The sequence below is a fragment of the Myripristis murdjan genome, chromosome 13 (genome assembly GCF_902150065.1).
Source record: "Myripristis murdjan chromosome 13, fMyrMur1.1, whole genome shotgun sequence".
NCBI lineage: Eukaryota > Metazoa > Chordata > Actinopteri > Holocentriformes > Holocentridae > Myripristis > Myripristis murdjan.
This window is the reverse complement of record NC_043992.1, coordinates 22,559,005-22,585,353: the sequence shown is the minus strand read 5'-3', so window position 1 is coordinate 22,585,353 and position 26,349 is coordinate 22,559,005. Positions and strand designations below refer to the sequence as shown.

The window sequence follows — 26,349 nt, the reverse complement described above, 5'->3', positions numbered from 1 at the left end:
GCTATCCAGGTGAAGATCTGTTTAAAATCTGACGTACTCCCCCCCACTAACTTCTCTCTTGCATTAAACTTTATTGGAAAATGCTGTGTTTCCATCAAGTTACCTGATGAAGGTTTCCAATTAAGTTTACTGCAAGTAGGAGGGCAGTGTGTGGGAGCGTCTCGCTCTCACAGCCTTTGAATCTTTTCTCCTCCGCACCTGTCCATAAGACTGCATTATTGTGCGCAAGCTTTCATAAGATGGTTTAAAATGGAATAATGTGTAAGGACTTCTCCTCTACTTTTTTAGGCGTGGTGCGTGTGGGCAGCCCCACCGCCCCGGAGGTCACGCTGCGTCTCAACCTGACGGTGAAGGCCAGCAGCTGCGTGGAGCCCGGCAGCCGCTTCAGTGACCCTCAGTGCTCTGGGAAGGGCAAATGCATCACACAGCCCTCTGAGGTAAGAAATTAAAGAAGTGAAGAGGTCAAACCTCAGGCTATTGCCTTGTTCTTATTTACCTTTTAGATGACTTGTGCTGTTTCAGCTTCATTATCTGGGAAACACTGGAGGGTGACAAGAAGCATACACCAAGGAGAAAAAATCTTGTAACACCAATTATATACCAGATAGGACATCTTTTAAAGGCAAAACTCCCATATGGAAATTTGATAATGTAGTCATACATCTAAATGGAGCTGAAAATATGTGTTTCGGAGATGGCACAGGGAAAAATAGCATAGCATGCACTGAAGAATGTGATGGGCAGATTGTTATATTGTAAGTAAGTGTCCAGGCATTGGTTTTAATGTCTATGCTGAATTTTCCATCTTTCTCTGAATACTGAGCTCTCTCTGACGCAGGCCTGTAGTTGACACTGTTGTTTTTATTGCTGCTGTACACTCTCCAACCCCAGGAGAAATAGTATGGATAGCTCACATTACCAATATAGACTTTACCAACACAGAGTGGTGTCATTTCCACAGTGGTGACCTCCACTGCAGAGCCTACTCAAAAAGTATAATTTTGAATTGCAAGCCAACCTCAAAATAGACATTTAATAGTCCTCGTCCTCATTTCATATTGTTGCCACAGCGTTATAACTGTGGTGCAGCACTGTGGTCATCTAGAGGCAAATCCAGGTCAGTCAGTTAGTGTTGACACACTTTACTGTGCTACACCTGGGCTGTATCAAACCTGACCATGTTTTACAGCATTTGAGACAATTATTTTCCTTGAGTCACATCTCTTTATTTAAAAAAAAAAAAAAAAAAAAAAAAAGATTTTTTTTTTGGGTCATTTCTGCTTTCTGGAGCAGGCACAGTGGAGAGACAGGAAAGACAGGGCAGAGAGAGGGGCTGACATGCAGCAAAGGGCCTGGGCCAGATTCACAACCCAGTCACCAGAATAAACTGTTGCCTTTAAATGTTTCTGCAAACCAAAAGTCAAGGAGGACAAAATAATACTCGCATCTCATCTGTTAATTTTCATCAGTGCGTTTGGGCTTTACAGGTTCAGCTGGACCATATTGCTGAAGCACCACCTTCGATTCCACCAAAATACATTGAAATGCCAATGTTTCTGAACCAAAAATATGTAGCATATTAGTATTTACTCTTTTAGTCAGTATGGTGGAGCCAGAGTCAACATCAACATCACTTGACTGAACATTTGCACATCTGCTACCTAACATTACCTATTTTAGCCATTTCCATTTGCCTTGTTAGCTTTGTTTGCCACCATAACTACTTGGTTAAGGTTAGGAAAATGTCATGGTTAAGGTTAAGAAAATATTTGTCATCATGGTTATGGTTAACTTGACAGCTGATAAAACCCTGTTCTGTTAATTGTGCTGTCCGCCACGCCTCCTACCTTCAGTCACTGCATTTTTCACTTGGTTATGACGTAATACTTGAAAACATGGCATTTCAGTGTATCCTTTGTTTGAAGAAATGTAAAATGCCAACATTTTTACCTCGTGACCAGGCTGGGATTCAAACCCAGGATGCTGTGGCTAAGTTAGCCTCAGCAGTATATTGTGTATGCTCCACCCACTAGAGTCATGTCTCCTCTTTGCAGAGTAGTACATTATCAGTAAAACAAAACAGAAGTTGTTTCATTGTGAAAATGTACCTTTTTAAGTGTTAATCCTCACACATCAGCTGCAAATTTTCACACAAGTCCCAGAATGCTTTTATTGTTCATATTCAGAAAGAACCATCTGGCATTACCACACGTGCAGAAATATGAATGTGGGACAGTACAGATGGATCTTTTTTTACCTGCCATTTTTAGGTCAGAGTGATAATTGACATTTAGGAGAGAGAGGGGATGATGATGTGAAAACCCCAAATTTTTGTAAATACACAGGATTCAAGTCAGCCCACACGTACGCATAGCATGCATTTTTTTTCAGGAAAATACAGGAAAATTCACATAGTCTCACACATTCACATATTCAAACTACAGTCTGTTGTTACTGACAACAGCACTGCTCCAGTTGGGGGTTACGTGCCTTGCTCAAGGGCACATCAGCCATAGAACCGCGATCCCTGTCAGTTTCCCTGCCGATGTTTTCAGTGCCCTCTGGGCTCTGCTGTAGCTGTGGATACTGTATCTGCATTGATCACTATTTATTCAGCCAGGTGTGTTTTTATTCCCCAGTATTTTAAATTTATGTTTGCTGAAGCATGGTTCCAGCAATCCACCGCCTCATACTTCACAGCTCAGTTGTAGCACTAAATCAAATGCACAGTAACCAATGGCAAAGCTTTCTCATTGTTATGGTCCAGCACTGTCACTTTGGTGTCTACCAGTGCAAGCAAAACTCTTCTGAGTGTTAATCACAAATGTGTAACAATAACATGGAAATACTGGATACAGGAAAGAAAAGGGATTGCTGCAGATCATCGCCTGCCGGTCCCTGGGTGGTGCAGTGGAGAACAGAACAGAACAGAACAGAACAGAACAGAACAGAACAGAACAGAACAGTAAATAGCACAGCAATGCAGGGCAGATATGAACACAGTGACACGGATATTTATACCTACATGAAAATAGTGTCTCTGTACATAAACTGACCTACCTAAGAATCTCGGCTTTGCCTTTAATCTGCACAAGGTTGCACACTATTATTGGTTGATTATAGAGAGATATCTGCCCCTGCATTCTTAAAGTTCATGCTTCACATTACATGTACACTTTGTTTGACTATACAGTGCGTTCAAGATGGCACAGCACAGTACAACAAAGACAACACATGAAAGCACTGCAGAGACAGCTGCAGAAAACAGAGCAGGACTGCTGTACACAATGGAAATTAACCCTAGGCCTTTACTGTGTCCTTCCTGATTGAATTTCATGATTTGTTATTGCTGCTTTTGCCTGAAACTTCACACAAATGGACACATTTTGAATGATTCTCTGTGTTGTTATACCCTTTAATCCTGTAAAACCCATTCAAAATCCATTGTTGATTGTTAAAATTGATTATCCACAAGCATTACTGTAAAAATAAGGCACTTTTTGAAGCAGAAGTACACAGTGGAGCAGGGCAGTACATACAGTAACATAATGAATGATGAATGGATCTAGAAAGACTTGGTGCAGAGGATTTAGCCTCCCTGACTGGGTGGGAGCAGCAAAACGAACAAAAAGGCGACGGGAAGGGACGACTGTAGGCTGTAACTAGGGATTTGGGAAGGAAGTATATTTGTGTTAAGCCTGGTGTTAACACCCCAAGTTTCAACACATTTGCCTGAGCTTTCAACTCAGTTCATTTTTTTTTTTTTTATCATTCCTCCATTACTTCAGAGAAATCAAATCATTTCATAGTTGGTTATTATTGCTTTGTTATGTTTTATGAATTATTCCAGTCATTCTACATTACGAGACCAATCGTGCTTTGCTATTTCACAGTGTTCAATCTTATTATTCCTATTTCACGAGTTTTGCTCCCTTTCATCTCAATCTCCCATTATTTTACCATCCTTGCAGGCTCATTGATTTGAGATGTGAGATCTGTGTGTGGGTATGTGTGTGTGTGTCTGTTTGTGTATCTATTTGCAGAGCACGTTCTTTTGCGAGTGTGAGGATGGCTACACTGGAATCTTCTGCGAGGAATTTGACGCTTGCCACCACAGACCTTGTCACAACAACGGCACCTGCACCGACATCAGACAAGGGGATGAAGGGCGCAACTTCACATGCACCTGTCCTCCAGGTGTGTATGTGTGTCGTGTCACGCAAATTCAGACCTGTGAGTGTGTTTGTGCCGGGGCTGTTTGTGCTCTGCGGTGTAATGTGTCATCCAGACTCTGTGGTCTCAATTGGTTTGATTAGAGCTGCGAGACGTAAAGAACGAAAGCCTCTCTGCTGTCACTTTGTCTGAGAGACTCTCTAAATGAGAGCGAGGGAACAGGAGAGTGAGCTCAACCTTTGATCCTGTCAGTTAGATTTATTTTGGGACAGAGACTTAGTTGAAGGTGTCTGGGAGGGAAGGTAAATTTCCTCAGAGCTGGAGAAGAGTACTGATGGCCAGCCACTTCTCATTAAGGAATAGTGCTAACAGACTCTGAGGGGGAGAAAAAGTAGAGCAGACAGGCAGGACTGACACATCAACCAAAATTCACAAAGTAACACGATGTTAAACCCTTTTTGAGGGCATTACAGTAGGCGGTTATTTTTGAAAACGTTAGCCGGGGGGAGGTCCACCTCAATGGCAGGAGGCTAACAGTTAGCATTTGGAGCATCCAGCCAGTATCCAGCACTCAGTAACAATGAGAGGAAGATAGCAACACTACTGTCCTAAATAACAGTTAAGATGGAGGTGAGATTAGGGGCTCTAGTTTCCCGGCGCAGCGCGGGGTGGCGCAGTGAGGCGAACCCCGCGCAGAGCTAGTTTCGACTGGCGAAACGGCAGAGGCAGACAGTGTCCAAGTTTCGCAGGCAGAGGTTCGCCGAGATGGGAGTGGCGGCGCAGCAGGGGGAGGTGCCGACAGATTCGGCTTGGCGCAGTGACAGTTTCGTGCCAAAAGGCTTCGCCGAGGTGCGCCAAAAGCTCGCCATCTGAAACCACGTCTACTTTCAGCGCAAGGCGGAGCGGAGCCGGCGCAGTGGAAGTTTGGCTGACTGGTGCACATTACCAAAACTCACAATCAGCACAAACGGTGCCAATCTCCTTTGATCTGACATCAGCTGTGACGGGACAGTTGATATGGAGATATATGTATGTGCTGATTGTGATCGTAGCATTGAATAGTGTTTTTTTCAGTATTTATTGCATTGTTCATGTGTCTGACATTCCGGAAGCCTGCCTGTGAGGTTTTGGTGACGTGTCCGCACTGCTCGCCGGTCTCCGCTCCGCGCCTGTCTCCTGAGCTCCGCTCCGCCTGCGGCAATAGACCTCCTTGTCAGCTGTGTAAACTTTCATTACGCCTTCACGCAGCGCATTTTAAAGGCAAGGACAGGGGCTCATTTGATTGGTTACATGTGAATCGGCTGTGTCAAACCCACTCCATGCCTTCTCTCCTCCCCTCCGCCGGTAGGAGGGACGGCGGAGTACTTGCGCCACCGAGAACGGCGTGCCAAACTTGGAAAATCCGCCTGGCCACGCCCAGTTGGCGAAGTGCATCTGCGCTACGCCCCCGCCTCGCCTGGTCAGCGAAACTAGAGCCCTATGTCAGTTTTTTTCAAAATGGGTGGATTATCCCTTTAAAGTCCTTACTGTAATAAATCAGGGCCTCAGCACAAACTATATCACACTCAGGGCCTCTGTGACACCCCGCAATGACTCAGTCCTCTCCTCAGTTCTTGCTGTGCACCATCAAGAGCACAGATCCTTCATCGTGACCGTCCCACCCAGTGACACACAGAGCCACTGACTGATTGAAGTTACAGCCACTGGCTTGCTGGGCTTTTAAGTATTCCTGTGAACCGACTCAGAGAAGAAAGATTGGGTGCTCGCATAGTTTAGAAAGACAATCATGTGACGACCTATATCTGTTGGTGCCTGCAGAAAATATGGACCAAAAAAATCATTTTATAGGTGAATTTTAGTAGTAATACTGTTGTAATTGGCAGCGGATGGGGGCATGTTCTTCTACGTAGATTATGTTTCAGCCATAATGAAGAAAATGTAAAACATTTCATTTTGTGGGAAGATAATTACGTGCTAATGGTTATGATGTTTTCGTCAATGTGCCCAGTCAAATTGTGTCGCAAATCTATGTCAACAAGGTGTTCATTATGTATGCTTCATTCTCTCCTGCACTGTATGCTGCACTGTCACTCTCTGTGGCTGTATTGTTCCTCTGCGCCTGCATCGACACAGAAACAAAATGCTTTCAACCCCGGTGGCTGAGATCTAATAACAACTAGCCGCGTGAGAGATGCGAAAGACAGTTTTGTGTCACAACACGCCTATTCAGATGTACAGGACTTGCAAAAGAATCGGCTGCAGTAATCTCAGCTGCACTGATGCAATATTGATGCAGAGCAGAGGCACGACAGGGGGCTTGTACAATGCCTACCGCTCTGAAGCCAGACTCAGTGAGACAGCTCATTATATTGTCTCTGTGTGATTCTCAGGGTATGAGGGGGAACGTTGCCAGCTGCTGGTGGACCACTGCCTCTCCCAGCCCTGCAAGAACGGAGCCACTTGCTTCAGCAGCCTGGCCGGGCCCAGGTGCTACTGTCCCGAAGGTAGACATCCCACAACTACTGTCAGGATTTTACAGCAACCGCTAAAGTTCATTTATTATGTAGCACTTCATCGCAATCATCTCTCAAAAAAACACTCAGAAATGCCTATGTAAAATCGACAAGTCAACAATGGAGAAGTCAACAGTGAGTCAATGAAATAAGAAAGGAGAAAAACAGAAACAAACAAGTGACTCACAACAGCAAGAACATGGGTGGGTGAGTGAGTCAGTGAATTACAATTACAATAAGACTACCATCATGAAGGCTTTCTGAATGTGTATAATTAGGTTGTTAATTAGATTGTAAACGCTTTAGCAGTCATTAATAAACAATTATAAACAAGCCATAACACAGTTTTCATGCAGCAGTGCAGGCTCACTATTTGGCAGGATCAAGTTACTGTTGCACTGCATTTATTCTGTAAAATCTGTGCTCCTGCTAGATGCTTAGCTTATTGGTGCCACTTTACGATAAGACTACCCTTATAGTGATCCTACACTGATGTATGAAAACTGTGTTATAACTGATTATAATAATTATAATCAGTTATAACACAGACCTATGACCTAATTAACAACTAATTATAAGCCATTCATAAACCCTGTATAAGGGTAGTCTTATGCAAAAGGGCTACTTTAACTGTTGAGTGAGTGAAAGACAGAAAGAAATATCCATATTACTTCCTCTGTAATATGTTTCCCATCACAAGGCATTACCTATTTAACACTTCACAGGGAAATTAACATAAACAGCTATACATAGACAGAAATACATGTAGGTTGCGCCCACAAGCCCCACTTCTCTGCCACCATAACAGCTTTGAATATGTGTGTGTGTGTGTGTGTGTGTGTGTGTGTGTGTGAGTGGGTGGGTGAGTGTGTGTGTGCGAGTGTGTGTGTGTATTTGTGAAAGAAAAACAGCAGGATATATATTAATATATATGTAGCAAACTGAATGAGTTTGTGTATCATTCAGCACTCCGACTGAGATCCTCTTATCTCAGTGCTCACACACTTTGTGTGTCTGCTTCATGTTTATCAGTATCTGTGCCATTGAGATGCTTAATTTAAACCCTCCTCCTCTATTCTAATTAGTCTCCATAGCCTGGACGACCTGCATCAGCTCCTCTCGGGAAATCTCTGACCGCAAAAACTTCTGCCGAAACAGCATTTCTCATGCTACTTTGTGATCAACACACACCACACACACACCATATACCAAAAACAAAGGACAAAGTGCACACGCACACACCCCCACACACACGCACACAAAATGCACCACATCAATAAAAGAACAGCAGATGCGTGTAGAAATTGGCAGGAAGAATGTTTCCTGTTCCAGGTATAATTCCCAGCGGTCAGTTCATTCAGATCTGGAGGAGGCAGCGCATTGCAACACCTGACTGTATTAATCTGCAGGTGCTGGAGACCAAAGCCTCCAACGGGGACAGGAATTCATAATCCACAGCATGTGCATTTATTTTCACAGTGAGAGTGAGAGAGAGAAAGGGAGAGAGAGGGAGAGAGAGAGAGAGAGAGAGAGAGAGCAACAGTGTGAGAACCATGGCAGCACTTCTTAATTAGTGCAAGGAGATTTTGCAGAGAGCGCTTCTAAATATTTAATGAGCTTATTAGGTAATTCTGTGTCTGAAGCAAGTGTGGGTTTGGAACAATTACATCTCACTTTGAGAAAGGCTCGAGGTTGAAGCAACTGGGAACATGACCTCAGCTCAGTTTGTTTTGTGTTTAATTAAGTTTAGGTTAGTTCTCTTACTGAAAACAGCGACTATTAGAGGAAACATAGCAAACTTTGCAGCAGAGGAAATTAACACAGTATCACCACAACACCGCCAAGACAGCGCCAACAGGTCATGACTCAAGCAAATATGTAAGGGATAAGCCATGATGAGGCGTATGCTAGAGGGTTTTATACCAAGGTCTGGGTGAATATTCTTTTCTGATTGGCTGGAGGGTGTTGAGTACTGCACACATAGTTTGGCTCAAATTTAATCACTGCTCTAAAATAATTTGCTACCTAACTTGTGACCATAGCAACATTAAGAAGTACAGCCGTTAGATTTTGAGTGCAAAACGCTGACCAAAAATTTGCAAATGCTTTGATTTTATATTGTTGGCAAATCACCATGGTATAAGCCAGATAATCAACTTGAGGGTGTGTGTTAAATGCTTTAAGGCACAACATGGAGGCTCCACGAAGAGCCTTAAAACTGTTTAACCCACACCTGCTTGTTGATTTTACTTTTGCTGTACATCTTGGATGCAGAATTCATAAGATAGTTTATTTAGGTGCAGAGCTTTTAATGTTTACTTGGCTTGCCGCTGTTTCAGTTGGTTGCTATAGTTACAGAGGTTAGCATGGAACTTCATGGCCAGCTTATGAATTAAAAACAGCTCGTGCCTTAAGGTGCCCATCGGAAACATCATGTTCACAGTATTCATGACTTGACAATCGTATGAACGCCACCCTTGAACTTGAGACTATTCAATGACACCCGAGTGTCCAAGTTGTTTTTCTTCTCCATTCACAGAGTGGAACAGAATAAAGAATACCTATTACACAGGATCTGCTCTTCATTTTCCTGCCGATTTAAAAAAGCAACTATTGAATAGTTGATTTTTTTTTTAAAGTAGTGAATAAAATCAGGTATCAAATTGCATCAATTTTTTCCATCAGGCTGCCATGATTACCTGATATATAAACATTTGAATGCCCATCATGTCCTAAGTATGAGTTCTGACATCGGAAGTAAGAGCATCTGAGTTGCACTTGCAGGCAGGATCAGACTTGAGCTGGACACGGGGGCTGACCCAATAAGAGCATGTACCATGTGCTGGGGCTGAGTCCTGATTGCTGCGTCCTGGGATCAAATCTGACCTGAGGCTGTTTGCTGCACGTCATCCCCTCTCTCTCCCCTGCCTTTCCTGTCTCTCTCTACTGTGACTGTCAAATAAAGCAGAAATGCCAAAAAATAATCTTAAAAAAGAAAAGACTTGAGGTGAACTGCATCCACATTACAAGTTTTTAAGTCACACCCGTCAGCCAATCAGAAATGAGTAGTCACCCAGACCATTGTATTTATAGTACAATGGAACGTAGCAAATTGGGCAAGACTTGAGATAATAATCCACCCAATTTTCATATAAATAGAAACATTTTTGCTCTAAACACCCAATATCAGGGAAGTCTTTTCTGGGAAAAAAAATCCTGGGAAGTGATAAGTTGTATAGTTATGGATGATGGAGTGTTTTGGAAAAACAGTTGAATAACATAATAATTCTGGCAGTAACAACCACCATGGCTGAACAGAGAATTAAAAGAGCACCATCTACAGAAATTCAAACTGCATTATATTGCTGTAAAACGTTACTTGTAGTACAACAAAAGCTTTCTCTTGTATCACATCAAACGATTTTGTTATCACCTCAAGTCAAACCACCACTTTCCAGTGCTATGTACAACCATTTGCTCTCAGCATGTAGAGCAGCAAGGGATAACGGAGTGAGAAGAGAATAAGGTAAAGAGTGTGTATGAAATGTGGACTGGCGTCCTTTGTTGTTCCTCTTGCCTGACTCCATTTCCCTACAGACTGAGTCCGCAGGGAAATGAAGTTTATCTTTGTTTGTCTTTAGGGAGGAAATGACAAAAGTCTTAACCCCACACATTATTCTTTTAGTGTTCAGCTTTCTGCGTCACAGTATAAAATGATGAACATTTTAAATGATGATATGAACCCTTTTTCTACTATTGTCCTTGTATACAGGCAAAAAAAAAAAAAAAAAAAAACATGCACAGAGACACAATCAGATAATGTTTTTTTTTGCCAGATGCTTGCTGCTTCAACACCAACTACCCACAGTCACATAAATCACCCCCAGCTTTTCTAGCACAGTTCCTCTTCGGTGGTCGTCTTCACAGCACAGAGACGTGGACTAAACAAAGTGATGGATGACATGACAAACTGTAGCAGAGGTCTGAAGGAGGATCAGCTCTGTGATCACCAGACACCGACTGTGAGGACAAAACTTGCATTGTAGGCTCTGAATTGTAAGGCTAAGATTTTCAAATAGTTTAAAGCCCTGGTGGAGACTGACGGTGTATAGTAGCAAGATGTTATTGCAGTCAGAGAGGTTATGGTTTGTCTGTTTGTCCATATCTACAATGTATATGAACAGTTTTCCATGAAATTTGGTGGACAGATGGGCCTCAGTCCAAAGAACAACTGATTAGATTTTGGTGCTGATCCAGATCTGGGATTTCTGCAATTAGATGATTATTCTGTGAAACTAGCAGAGATAGAGACTTGATTACAAATCCTGAAGGAAATCAAACAAGTCCTATGTTTGTGAGGCCAAGAAAAAATACTTTTTTTCAATCATAGGACTTTTTTTTTTTACAAGACTACCTATGGAAACAAATCTTTGATCCTGTTTACACTTGTTTTTAACATGCGCTTACTAGATCATACGCAGACAGTGCTAAATACAAGTGTAAACACATGCAAAGACACGTGATCCAATCACTCAAACCGCTTGCTGAGGTGGTCTGGGACGCTTTTGACCACATATCATCTGTAGTGTAAACGCTGAGGCATCCTTCTGCGTCACTGACAAGGATGTACTAAACAAAGTGATGTAGGCAGCAACAAAATCAAAACACAAGTGGTCACCCAAGACACTTTGGAGGGAAATGGAAAAGACAGGTGTGGACCGCAATGTGTCTCAGCTGGCCACTTGTGTTTGGATCACCGAGACAAATGTTGAAACCAAGTGTAAACAAGGCCATAGAGACATGAGGATACATTGTGTTCATGCTACACTGTGACAGGATAAAGACTGAACCAGCCAGGCTGAGGGGAAACAACAAAAAAAATGTTGAAAGGACCTGAAGTGTTACCACACACACAGTAAAAAGCCCAATTTAAAGTGCATGGTGTAATTACAATCAGTCACACACACGCACACCGTGCGAGGCATTGACACGGTAGACTTAGACAGGCCCCATATCCTTCCAGGCACAGTGCCGACTGTACTCAAACTTAACACCAAGTAATATAACCAGGGTTAGTACAAGCATTAACAGCCCGCCACCTAAAACCCTGTTAAAATTCCAATAAAAGAAATAAAATCCTAATGGAACCAAAACACTGGCAGTAAAATGGCCCTCAGCAACACAGCAGTTAGAGGCTCCAGTCATGAGGATCAGGACAAGATAAGAGGCTGGCACTCGGCGTATGGGCTGCAGTCTACTTGTGTCTTGAGAGCGGTCAACTACCTCAGCTCACTGGTATTCTCACTGACCAAGAAACAGTTACCTCATTCAAGATAAACAGAAGCTGACCGACCTACCTGGAGGGAGCCTGGACCCTGACTGAACCTAAATGCCCTCTCAAGGTGGATCTAGGACGTAAAGGACCATCCAGAGATTTTGACTGTTTAGCCTAATATCAAAATGTATATACTTCCAACTTTTCTCCCTTTTATCCGGCCAGTTTTCCATCACCGTAATAAAGTCTTCCACATTAGTTTTCCCAAAAGCAGCAGCACTGGTGATGACTTGAAACGGCCCCTCCGTTGGAAAATAGTCCCCTGGGGAATGAATTTTTTTTTGTTAGCCGCTGAAGCAGAACATTATAAGGTGGCTGTTTCAACCAGATATTCAAACCTTGAAATGGGGGGATTGTATTCTGTGAAATCTTGTTTTGCATAATTTGTTGTAAATGTGGTTAAAATGAAATTAAAATCTATGCCATTGTCCTTTAAGATGGACTAGTTCACCGTGCTGCAACCTTAGAATTTAAATGATATAAATGATGAGGTTTGTGCTCTCTAGCCTCTGTTGTTATAGATCAGCATTTGGTGTAGTCACTTTGCATCAGTTCTGGTGACAGGATGACAAGGTCCAATATATGTACAGTCCAAACAATACTAATTTAATGGATGTGTGAGTAAGTGGGGCACATACACAGGCATACACTAACTTTCTTTCACTCACACTTGTGCGTATCACCGTCCTTGCTCTCTGTAAGGGGAAAGGAGAACGTCAGTGTGTGTCGCTGCCTGCAGTCAGAGCCACCGGGGCTGCAGAGGAGGCTGGCTGGCTATATTTAAACCGTTAACCCCTTTTACTCTTGGCAGGTTTGTGTGTCTGCAGCACAAATGAACAGCATCCTCGATGTCAGAGCGATCCTGAGGCTTGAGGAGTGTGTTGTCGTGGCATAGTGTGTGTGTCTGTGTGTGTCCATCATATGATGGATGCACATAGGGAGGGAGAGAGAGATGCGGCTCAAGACCACCAAGGCATGTGTGCGTGTGTGTGTGTGCGTGTGTGTGTGTGTGGGAATGCTGGTGGGTGAAGAATAATGTGTGTGTCATCCTCAGAGAGTGTCACAGAGTCAGTGTCAGAATGATGTGACAGTGTGGCCTCGCAAAGTTTGTCAGCCTGATCACAGACACAGCCCTGCTGCAGTGTGCGTGTGTGTGTGTATTTGTGTGTGTGTCTGAGAGGGAGAGAGAGAGAGAGAGAGCGAGCAAGAATTTAAAGGATATGTTTGGTATCTTTCAACCCAGGCTGTATTAAAATGTTGATACCTACCATTTCTAGCAGTTTTTAGGACAACCTCACCACTGGCTTTGGTGATGAGAAACTCACACTCTGCTGCAGCCTCTTGCCTTGTTAACCTTTAACAGTCTAACAGGGCTCTTGTTTTCAGCCTCAAAAGATTGCAAACATCTTTTAAAAAAAAAAGAAAAAAAAAAAGAAAAAAAAACAGGAAACTCACAGCACAGTCAAATACATCTTGAAACCAAAAATGGTTGCAAATGGTGCTTCCTAGCAAGTTTTACTTAGGATTTTTAATACATTGCTTTGTATGCATCCACAAGGTCTTGCTGCTAAATTGGCCGATGCTCCTTTCACAGGAGTTCAGACCTTGCATATCTCTCTTGAAGTGTCTACCCTTCGACATCATTGTGTTCATAGTGTGAGCTCTGGATAATTGAATGCTCACAGGAAGATGAAATTCTGAATTTTCCTCCACGGGGAATGCCAAAGAAAAGAGCATCCATTTTTTGTGAGTGGACGCCATGAACACTGTGTTGTTGAAATTTACAAGAATGAACACATCATTTGCTTCAGCAGAAAGGTGTGGATCGTAAATGTGTGAAAAAAAACTTGTTAGAAGGCGCCATCTGCAAATATTTTTTGACTTTCCTGTTAGTTTCCCATTTTCAAAAAGGACATTTATAATGGTTTTTGATGCAGAAAATGTGTCTTGTTGGATTGTGTGGAAGGCTAGAAAGAAGCTGCAGCAGAGTAGTCACTAAAGTCTCATCTCTAAAACTAGCAGTGGAATGCTTTGTCATAAATTATGGGAGTCAACATTTTAATACGACCTGGACTGAAAAATAGTGAACCCATCCTTTAACGTGAAGTCGTCGCATAAGTGCTTCTAACAAACACGTTTGTCACAAAGTTTATTTACATAAGGCAACAGAGGAAAACAAGAGAAAACCAGAGAGAAAGAGACAGTAGTTTGAATGGGGATGTGAGAGGTTGGAGGGAAAGAGGAGGCAGAGGAGCAAAGAGGAGAAAAGAGGAAGGCAGCGGACAAAGAGAGAGAGAGAAAGAGAGTGAGAGAGAGCTTTGGGTGAGATTTTCCTCTGACTACTGCAGATTACGCCTGTCTTTCTGCTGCTAGATGATAAATGTCTCAGCCAGTGAAACGGGGTTTTTCAGATCAATGGAGCTGCTTGCGAGAGATCTCTTCATTAGCCCAATGGAAAGCACAAACACTTTGTGCAATCAGCAGTGGGGTTCACTAGAGTGTTACTGTAAATCACAGCAACTCTGCCTGCACTGCATCGCACAACAACATGTGCATACACACAGACACACACAGCCCGGTCTTTCTGCACTCTGCACAACAATGGCAGTTCTCATGGGAGGCAGGGATGGAGGAGGAGGAGCAGGGAGGAGGGGAGGGAGGAAGTTATTTTTAGAGAAGGAGGATAGGTGAAAGTAGCAGTGCCACAAAAGCTAACGAGAGAGGGTTGAGAACCTTCTGGCTTCGATGCACGGTGGGTCTCCCACAAAAGAGCATCGGGGTGTTTGAGCCTGCAGAAAACAGACAGGCAGACAAGATAAATACGCACACGCAGCAGGCGCACAGGCAGAGAGACAGGCAGAGTTGTGCAGACAAGGTGACAGGTACACATGACACTCCCGCAGAGGTTTCCGTAGACAACAGTTAGCATGTGGCATGCATTCAGGCAAGCTTTCATTCTCACTTTCTCTGTCTCTCTCTTGTTCTTTCTCTCCATAAAAATGAAGAGGGAGGGATAAAGGGAAGACGATAAAAATTGCTCTGGGATGTAATTTTGAGAGGAGGAAGATGAAGCACCCAAACCCCACGCTCAGTCTTCTCTCAGCATGATGTGTAGACAGTGAGGGCGTTTACTGGGGAAAAAAACCCTCTGATCATGAATGTCACTCTCCACAGCTGTTTCTCTGAGACCAGGCAGGACCGGGACCAAGGCCTTGTTTCTTAAATTATGGCTGCAAACCCAAACTAAATCATAATCTTGTGGGATTCCAAAAGACCATAATATGTACTCTGTAATAAACTGAAATAATGGAATAATAAAGACTATTTTGTGTTAAGTCTGTTATTATGTCACTCTAAAAACCCTTGTTTGTCAGTGTTTACGATATATAGTTTTATTCATAGCAAGATTAATGTTTCATTTATCCCACAATCAGAAATACTCATTAAATTTAACCGGTCCAAGTCTGTGATAATGTAACAAACATGTTTTATTTGTTGTCCCTGCTTCTTTTTTTATGAATTTGTGAATTGTTAATGCAGCAGCATGACACTTTCTTTGTACTTCTGAGTTGCCATTGCTTATGAATTGAAGCTGTACGGGGAAACATATGGACATATATATTTTTGTGTGAAACATATCAGTCTCATCAGTATGCAGTACCAGCTTTGGCTGCAACAGAGACAGTCCCATCTTCTCAAAATGAAACACTGTAGATTCAATGTATTTGCCCGAGTGAAACTGTAAATCTGCATGTTGTTTGTGACAGTGTTCCTCTGTATATAAAGCGTGTCTGTTTTGCAATACTTATGCACAATGTGCTGTTACAGGGCTGGTGGATTTTGATGTGAACACTAGATTTATGTTGGACAAGAATATCCATGTATTTACCTATCTACATTTATCTCATTGTGTATTTTGCCATCTTTTGTTCTCTCTCTCCCATGTTTTTCCTCCCCCCACAGGCTACCAGGGAGCTATGTGTGAGCAGAAGGTGGACCCGTGTGCTTCCAGCCCCTGTCACAACAACGGGACATGCTACGCCCAGGGCCCAGGCCCCCTGGGGTTTGGCTGCAGCTGCACAGCGGGCTTCACTGGCCCCACATGCGCTCAGCTGGTGGACTTCTGTGCCCTGAACCCCTGTGCCCACGGGATCTGCCGCAGTGTGGGCAATAGCTACAGGTGTCTGTGCGTCCCAGGTGAGCTGCTGCATCAGCAATCGTGTTGAGTGACGCTTGACAGGGCAACAGGGCGCCAGTGGCTGTTAACGCCACAGTGCTGTGAGTGTCAAGAGCCAGATTTAGACTGAGTCAGTCAGGAGTGAGGCATGTCTCCTCATTGTATGATCTTTTATGATCGCTATTGTATCAAATAATCTTTATATCTGACACACACACACACACACACACACACACACACACACACACACATATATATATTTATATGTGTGTGTGTATATATGTGTGTGTGTGTGTGTGTGTGTATGGTAAAATGACAAGGGATAAGCATTTGTGTCAGCAGAACCTAAAAACTTTATGTTAACTTGACAGTCCTAAGAGTTTTTCTGTTATGGCTGGGCTCGGCTCTGCAGTGTTTGTTTCTTACTGTAACGAGGCAGTCCTCTGTCCATATTTCCTGAAAATGCTACCAAGGTGGGATGCCTCCTTGCAAATGAGGCAGACCCAGTGAGAGTCCTGCAGGCATGTATCTGCTTGTTTGTCTTGCTGAGGCATCTGAGAAACTTCTTTTCTCTTATATTCTCTCTATTTGAATCTCTCTCTCATTTGGATCTCTCTCTCTCTCTCTCTCTCTCTCTCTCTCTCTCTCTCTCTCTCACACACACACACACACACACACACACACACACACTCATTTCTCATTTTCATTTTGAGAAATCATCACTGCACTGCACAGCACATTCCTGTCATCACTGTAAATCTTGGTGTTCATGAGCCTGTCATGTTTAGTGTTAAGTAAAAAGAGTGGTTGCTTGTGGCATTGGCTCCAATTCAGGCGGAGAAGCAATAAATATCGTTCAGCTGAGTGATGAGCTATTTTTAGATGTGATGATTGTGGCACTGCTGCTGATGGCTCTGTGCTCAAATCAGTTGAGTGAAATGATGACTAATCATTATCTCTTCTCTAGCAATTACCCTCTGATGGAACGGTAGGGGGATAACTTTCCCAGTGCCCCATAAACATAATTTCACATAGTACTCCTCCTCCTCTGTCTCTGTGTATACCATGTGATACAGATTCATAAAATTTGTTCAAGTCATCCATATATCTTATAATATTGGACCTGACAGCTAACATACAGCATCTCTCTTAGTGAAGATTTTACTTTAATACATCATATAAAATGCATGGCTGTTAGTCCAGAAAATTCTGAATTTTTCATAGATGAATGGTCTCCGCAGGACACTGATGAATTTCTGTCTGGTGTTTTTAATACCGAATCACTGGTGTGTCGTGAAAATGAGCTTCATGTACTTCAGCACCAGCTGGTGGTTCCACTTACTTAATTTGACTGGGAATGAGATCTGATTTTTAAAATTTTTTGTGGGTATTCATCAAATCTGGCTAAAACTAGCCCACAATATATTAAAACTACAACAGCTACTTGACACTTGGTTTGACAGAATATTGAACAGCTACAAAAAAGGGCGCATCCCTTAACCTGTGCATCATTATAATCCCACCATATGTCATATTCCTCACATTTAATCAAATAGTCATATCTGAAGAATTTTCATTTCTCTTGTATCCTGGATTGCAGATAAAGTAGCTTCCATGGATTCAGATATCAAAAACCTCAGTATTATTTTCTCCATTTTGCATTTTATCTGAATGTGCTCTGTTTGTCCTTTTGTCCTTGCCTGTCTTTATCTTTCTGTGCATTTACCTCACCTCATTTCCCTCTCATCCTCTGTTGTCTGGTTGCCATGGAGAAAACATTTGCTGTACACGTGTGTGTGTGCGTGTGAGACTGTGTGTGTGTGTGTATGGCTTCAAGCCACTGTCTGTGCTAGTTGAGCAGATGCTACCGTCCAATCAAATGCCTCTGCTCAGACAGCCCTGTCTAATGGGATTGGTGAGATTGGTGATTTGCAATTAGCATGCCAGACATTACAGTGAACACACACACACACACACACACACACACACACACACACAGACACACACACACGCATGCATGCACACACGCACGCCCACACACACACTCACACAAACACACACTCACTCACACACACACACACACACACACACACACACACACACAGTGTTTAGGGCAATAATTGACCTTTTCTCCACCTCATCAGTTTGCCAGCTGGTGTCTGAGGTCTGTAGGACTTTGGGTGTACGCTGTATATCAAGGTTTGTGTGTGTGTGTGTGAGGGGTGGGGAATACACATGCTTACAAGAGTGCCTATGTATGTTTGTTTATGTCAGTGTGTGGTGTGCTAGTGCACAATGTGTGTGTGTCAGGTTGGGGGTTGGCTCTGTGTTAAAGCCTGTTGGTGTTCTGAAAGAAAGCTGCGGTAGAACTGATATGTTGAAGGAGCCCATCCTCCCTCTTGTGTGTGTCATTGTGTGTGTGTGTGTGTGTGTGTGTGTGTGCGCCTGTTGGCGTTCTGACAGAAAGCTGCTGGTTAGCTGATATGCAGGAGGATCCCATCCTCCTGTGTTCTGTAACCAGCTCAGCCAGCCAGCCCAGAAAAGGCAGACAGTCTACGAAAGGCACTTGACATTTCACTGGCATTTCACTGAGAGGACCCCGGAGGCTCTAACCAGGCTCCTCATTAATTCCCCCTCTTTACTTCCCCAAACACACGTTAGCTGTGGCCCTGGGAGGGGTTGTCGAAACTTTTTCAGCATGGGACCCAAGTAAGAAATTTAGTCTGTCGAACTGAGACCTGATTAATGAAAACATATTGCTGCATTTGTCATGTTGAAAGCAACCCAAGAGACAGCGTTCCCCCCAGTGATTTTGGACCCTCAACCTGAGCCAGTGACATCTTTCTATAAAGACATGATTACCAATTTAGCAATTTGAAATAATGAAACCAGGTATATGAAAATGCATCCTGATTTAAATCAGACAATATAATTACATTTCAGCTATTTGTAAGCCTAATTGCCACTAATTTATGGGATCATGCAACAACCATCTCCTCAACTACCATTATATTATTTAACCCTTTGATGCATGAATTATGAAAGCCTGAGTCAAGATTTTTTTCTTATGTGTTTTTACTCTTCTTAGGGCATGAACACTTTTGTGAGTCTCCATACTTCTTTAAGGATGCAGGACTGGTATTACCATGTCATGATACTAGTATTAATATGTTTTCAGCAACAATAATTGACAGTCTCTGCATAAACCTCAATGGAGGGGAGCAGCAGAGAGCATTCTAACAGCTGATATGCAATTCCACCATAGAAACCATTGCATTTAGGAGAAATGACTTTAAAACAGCTGTCCACTGTAGTGACCGCTATGCGTCAAAGGATTAATTCCAGTACAGAATGAAAAACACATGGGGATAAAAGTACAATAACTCACTGAACTTACAGTGCTACTAACTATGTCTTTCAGTGTCTACCTATGTTCTTGTATATATATCTACATGAAAAACATATGTAACAATACCAGGCAAGTCGATGTGATCATCCATGCTGTGTGCTTGGTATTTTTCTGCAGTCTGTCACTGTTAAAGAGGCAGAAGAGGCAGTGAGTGTCTGTCAGTCGGTCTGTGTGCTGACCTTGCAGTTGCACTGTTTTCTGATGTTAGAGACTTGCTCTGTCTCAGTACACAGCTGCCATCCTATGGAAAACATTGTGCACTGCATGCCATTTGACCTTAAGCCAAGTCTCATGAAGCTCAGTGCTGGGCTTACAAACCATTCATGCAATTTATGGAGAAATAATAATATTTTAATTGATTGCTATGTATAGATTCCTGTTTCTAAATTTGTATCAAGGCCACAGTAATGGCACCCACTGATGTGGTTGATGCCTTGGTAGCTATTGTGCAATGTGGCTATACATGAGTAAAGGGTTTTCTGATCAGTTCCTCATAGTGGTGGATCAGCAGTGTAGCAGAAGTTCAGTGAGTGTATAAAAAGTTGGACCTCCACACAGGCTACCATGGATTTCAGGCGTGTGTTAAAAATGTGTTAAAATCTGTAATGACTGCAACATTTATTCTCTATCTGTATTTGTGTGTCCCATTCAGGCTACCATGGCTTGTACTGTGAGGAGGAATACAATGAGTGTCTGTCTGCTCCCTGTCAGAACTACGCTACCTGTAGGGATCTCATCAATGCCTATGAGTGTGTGTGCACACCACAGTTTGAAGGTATGTGTGTGTGTGTGTGTGTATGTGTGTAGGTAAATGAGTGAGTGCATTTTTTAATACACCTATTCACACATCTGTGAATAAGCATGCTTTTACATGATTCTGTATGTATCAGTTTGGGAGGACAAAATGTGCAAATAGATGCTGTAAATGATTACGTGTGTGTGTGTGTGTGTGTGTGCCCTGCATTTACATCCCATGCAGGCAGACACTGTGAAATCTACAAGGACCCATGTCTGAAGGTGCACTGCCAGAATGGAGGCCACTGTGAGAGTACAGGACTCAACACTTCCTGTTCCTGCCCCCCTGGATATGTTGGTGAGCCTCACGGAAAACATTAATGGATTTGAACAAAGCTCAGCCACACAAGATGCATTTGTGACAATCCACCGATGGGACTGATGTTGAAACTTGACAACTCTCATTTTGCTGTAAACCCTAAACAAGTTCTTTTGGCCCACAATTTGAAGACCAGTAGACACCGAGCACTGGGGCTTTTCAGCCTCTGTTTTTGATTAATAGAGTGGTTACTGGAGGCTAATGAGAAACTGTCTGCCCAATCAGGGGAGAGCTGTGAGATTGACATCAACGAGTGTGAGAGCAACCCTTGCCACCATGGAGGCACCTGCATTGACCAATCAAATGGCTTCACCTGTCACTGTCCACCAGGGTGGGTGGGGCCCAGCTGTGAGATCCGTAAGTCACCCTGCCTTTTGTCAACTATTATTGTAAAAGTAGACGTGGAAACCAGCAGCGTTACCTTGTCCTGTGTGTTTGTGTGTGTTTGAACTCTCCCAGACCTGCAGTGGAAGCCAGCACACCCCGAGGACACCCTGACCAACATGCCCCGCCACTCCCTCTACATCATCATCGGAGCTCTGTGTGTGGCCTTCGTCCTCATGCTCATCATCCTCATCGTGGGCATCTGCCGCATCAGCCGCATCGAGTACCAGGGCTCGTCGCGCCACGCCTACCAGGAGTTTTACAACTGCCGCAGCATCGACAGCGAGTTCAGCAACGCCATCGCCTCCATCCGCCATGCCAGGTCAGTCCCAGCATTTGTGCAAGAGTCATGATTTAACCACCAAACTTGATTAACCCTCTGAAACTCTGATTAAATCCCATTTACTGTGTTTACGACTATTTTCTGTATTTATATATACATGTGTTTCTTTATTATATTTGATTCATTATATATTTTAATATAATTTTCATGTATTTTTAAACTTTTTCTTACCTCTTAAAAATTGCTTTAAAAATTACTACTTTTGATGATAGTGTGTTTTCTAACAAAAAAAAAATCATAGGCTAAAGTAGTGATTTTTAATTATTTTTTAAAGGAATAAAGGCAGTTTTGTGTGTTGGCATGGCATTTATGTTCGAAGAAATTCAGATCACACATGCACACTTGTAGCAGAGCTGTGTAGAAAAATTTTATGCTTAATATTTATGATATATTTTGAGGAGCTGTTTGTTCTTTGGTTATATAAAATGTAAAAATGTATTAAATTGTGCAAATAATGACATTTGGTTGGTGTGTTTGCTTTGCTTTTAGATTTGGGAAGAAGTCCAGGCCTGCTATGTATGATGCCACTCCCATTACCTATGAAGACTACAGTCCTGATGACAAGCCTTTGGTCACCCTCATCAAAACAAAGGATTTGTAAAACACCAAGCATCCCAACACATCTTAACTTGACCTACACATACAACTGCACATGTACAGATGTGCATGAATACACATGCGTACAGAAAATCAGTATAAATCTTACAGTATTTCTTTAGAAAAAAAATCTCAAAACAAAATTGAATGTAAAGTGAGGAAGAGGAAGAAGAAAAATCTAAAATATACTATGTAGTTTAAGAAGAACAAATCTGGAATTTGATACATCTATTTTCCTGTCAAAGTCCACGATAAGGCTATATTGTAGCATAAGAGTATACTTTGCATTACTTTAGTTGTTGATCATGGGTGACACTACCAGTAACCTCTGCTGTACAATAGAGTGATGACTTTAGTCTGCACCAGACTGTCTGTCTGTAGGTGGGGCCAGCAACCCACGAACCCAATTTCTAAGTGTAGACTCAGCAGACAGTGCTGATAACTGTCCTTACAGGTGTGGTAGTAATAGTTGCACTCCTCATAGTGCATACACTGTATCTCTTTCTATATTTAAAAGATCTGCAGTAGGTTGCCTTACTTGGTGCATGGGTAGATTTTGGTGTTCTCTCTGCATTATTTTGAAACCCTTTGTACTTGTGTTGTATTTTTTCCATTGTAGCTGTATTTCCCTCTGTCAAGTTTGTGCCAAATTTTTATTTGGGTAATTTGTGGTTGGTAGATCATATAAAATGTGTAATAAAATGACTTGTCAAGTGGGAGCTGATGGAGCAATGTTTTTTTTTGTTTTTTTTTTTCAAAAATAATACATATGGTCCTGTTCTTTACATGCAAGTTTCTCAATGGCGTACTTATAGTAGAGAAAGTGGGTATACTACTGAGGAAGGATTGGAGTAATGTGACCTTACCTTCCTATGTATTTCTGTGATCACTAGGTTAATAGGTGGGTATAATATAAATGCACAGAATAATAATTGGGTGTACTCGGTGTACCTGTTTATGCCATTGACTGCACTGCTAAGGTTTCTGTACAAATAAATTGCTTGTTTTGACAATGTTGAATAGTTTCTTTAGGGGAGTTTCACTACAAGAGTGGCTTTTCGTTGGCTTTAGAATGAGGGAGCAGAAAGAGGAGGTGCAGGAGGAGGAAAAGGAGGCAGTGAGGGGGATGAGAAGACAAAGGAGCATGATGGGCAAGAGAAGAAGAAGGTGACTGAGAGGACAAGAGGGAGAGAGAATGTGATGATGATGATGGTGATGATGATGATGATGATGATGACGATGATGATGATGATGATGATGATGATGATGATGATGATGATAATGATGACGATGATGATGATGATGATTCCAGTCTACTCCAGTATCTGTGTGCATCTATGTCCTGCCTATGGACCTCTGTCTGTGCAGCTGTGTTGTTCCTCTCAAGGTCAAGCCTCTGGCCTGAGCTATGTTTCACCAATAGGCTAGGCTATTCCTCCTCCTTTTTTTTTTTTTTTTTTTCCAAAACACAGCAACCACATGATTACCTATTATCTATGTTGAATGATGTAACAATAAAGATTCGAGTGAACACAATCTACTCATGTGGTGTTGTGTGACTTCTGTCTAAATTGTTGTAAACTAAAATCAGGTGTATTTCTTATTTATTAGGGCTATTGTGCTTGTGATCATTCTCTTTTCTCCTCCTCCTCTGTCTTAAAACAATCTGTCTCTCAGAGACAGATTGAGCCACTGATTTACCCTGATTGGCCTGATGGTGGCGCTAATAACTCCTGAACCATAAAGTTTAGAGTCAAATTTCCCCCGCAGATTCTTTGGCTCAGTTGGTATTCATTGACTGTTTTTCATTTCCACCATGACCAGTTGAATGTACTTGCTGCCATTCTCAATGACATGCAAAGTTTTTTTTTTCTAATATTGTTTTTCCTGCAAAAATAAACCAATCTCAAAAACATTTTTTGCACACAAATTTTGCACACATGCTTCATAGCGACACCATCAAATGAACCCCGCAAAAGCAATTTTTTTTCATTTTTTTTTTCTCCTACAAAGTTTCCTATGCTACCATCCAATTTTACACACAGCATATTTCAACTTCCTACATTATTTTTGGTATCACAGAATTGTGATACATATAACTGTTTATAACACAGAAAATAAGGTTAAGACAAAGACACACCAGCATGGAGGCATAATTCCTAAATGCTTACGTCACATAGTTGTTTGTCACCATCAGGACGGACTGTCATTTTTTTCATACAGCAAAATGTCAGGAAGCATTTCAAGAGATTTTTGGGGCATTTCTACGTTTTTAAACAGGGGCAGTGAAGACAGGTAGGAGAGGATAGAGAACAAGGAGACGGCATGCAGCAAAGGGACAGAGCGAGACCCGCATCACTGACACGACTCGCTCTCTACCAGCTACTGGTTCTATCTAACCCACTGGTCCCATGGACTTGATTCATGGCCACTTGCAGCTATATTTATTATTCTTACTTTTATTTGTTTCAACTTTTGACAAAGAAAAGAATGGTGATGACTGCTTTTTTGTAATTGAACTAAAACTAAGTTTATTATGTTTTTCAGCCATGGCTGATCTATACTATCGCCAATGAACAAACAATCAATCAATCCTAGTCAAGCTGACAACTTCTCAGTTACCCAGGACCAGGGTCACCAAACAGTCTAATGCTGCAGGGACGTTTGTGTTTTTTTCTCAGTCCTTTATCCCCTGGTATGTATTATACAGATTAGTTTTAAAACCTTCATTTTAAAACAGGCAAATGAAAATATCAGGAAATTTCAAGTCATCATTTTAGTCCATCATCTCCATTCAGTATTTTTTTCTGCTTTGCCATGATGGTGACATATGTATTGTGGTTCCATACCTTTCACTGGATTAGTAGTTGCTTACACAATGGTTTAGGGAACAAGAAAAAATATTTTGACAGCATGGGTCTTGGTAGTTTTTTTTAAAGAATTAGAAAAATTCAAAACATCTTTTCCGCAGCATCTGTTTCTCCCCAGTGGCCTGTCCCAAGGTTGTACCCACCAGACTGAACTGTCAGCCGTGGGAAAGACCATATATGGAGTGTTGGTCCTGTGAACGGCCTCGGTGACTGCTGGCTTAATCCAGATGTTCCCCAAGTAAACACGTCTAAATACAGATTGGGGCTGCGGGATCATGTCACTCACCACACCTACATACACGCACATGTGTGCACAAACACATCCACAGGCACACACAGGCACACACACACACACGTACACGCACACATATTGCAGGGGCACCAGATGTTATTGATGGCTTGATGATTGTCATCATTAGTTATGGTCTACGTTGGAGGCCAAGTGTCTGACCTTTGCCCTCTGTTTGCCCTAGAGGGTTTGGGTGGTCGTGGTTTGGCCTTGACACGGGTCGCACAACATCTAAGACAGGGATGGTCAGTCTCTCTTCTCTTTCAATTCTTCCATGTTGAAAAACTGAGATTCCCTCACTGAGCTGAGTGCACCCCAACATTTTTGTCAATAAAGGTCTATAAAAGTCTATCAGTATATCCAGTGCATCATGAATAATGATGCAGTGGGTCCCGACACGTCAGTGTGGGAATAACAAGGTTATATCAGGCCAGTCTCAATCCAACACAGCCAGACAGACGGCATGCCTTTGTTTCAACATGTATTTGAGAAGCTTAAGAAGATCAAAACTCTGTGGGCAAATCATTGTGCCGCAATTCACTTTGGACTGTGTCCTTGGCTGCCTTTGTGAAAGTTGGGAATTATGGCTATGGGAGATTGAAGTTAACCAAGTTTTACTGCCATTAGCCTCTGAAATAATGCCAGGCCATTTATGTTAGGCTGTTACATGATCAATTGCTTTTTCACAGCGTTCCTGCGTTGCATTGACTGGCTACTCCATCCTGGCTGACTCACACTTATGCTGCCTTCAGGTACTCCTCGTATTCCTGGCTTTGAATGGTGCAACTTGAATGCAAACTCAGTTGTTGGATAGCAGTGTTGGACTTTTGTAGGACAGCGCCACTGATTTATTAAAAAGTAAAAATATTGTACAATATTGTACATAGATGTACAAGTGCAAGTCAAATGTTTGTGAGCAGTAATATCCCCACCTTTCATTCTGTGCTAAGGAATTTTATGTTTAAATTTATACGTCGATTGCCTGACTCGAAGAACGAAGTTATTCAGGTCCTGGTTGAGCCTACAAGGAGTGACACTAGGTACTTTTCTTGCTTCTAGAGGCACTGGAGTGATTGTATGTGTTTTAGCTATTGTGGCATATGAATGTTTGTATTGTTTTAATTGTTGTGGTTGTTTTTTTTTGT

The 26,349-nt window shown here is 42.3% G+C and overlaps 1 protein-coding gene across 1 annotated transcript in view; it reads left to right on the top strand.

The window, feature by feature from the left end:
- The window catches only part of dner (delta/notch-like EGF repeat containing), a 61,766-nt gene extending 38,181 nt beyond the window's left edge, over positions 1 to 23,585 (top strand). The window contains exons 5-13 of the mRNA XM_030067147.1: positions 289 to 437; positions 4,044 to 4,197; positions 6,564 to 6,677; positions 15,985 to 16,218; positions 20,260 to 20,382; positions 20,587 to 20,700; positions 20,947 to 21,078; positions 21,181 to 21,427; positions 21,938 to 23,585. Of these exons, the coding sequence (XP_029923007.1) occupies positions 289 to 437; positions 4,044 to 4,197; positions 6,564 to 6,677; positions 15,985 to 16,218; positions 20,260 to 20,382; positions 20,587 to 20,700; positions 20,947 to 21,078; positions 21,181 to 21,427; positions 21,938 to 22,049 (1,379 nt within the window). The 3' untranslated portion in view covers positions 22,050 to 23,585. The remainder of the gene's footprint in view (positions 1 to 288; positions 438 to 4,043; positions 4,198 to 6,563; positions 6,678 to 15,984; positions 16,219 to 20,259; positions 20,383 to 20,586; positions 20,701 to 20,946; positions 21,079 to 21,180; positions 21,428 to 21,937) is intronic.
- Positions 23,586 to 26,349: the final 2,764 nt, after the last annotated feature.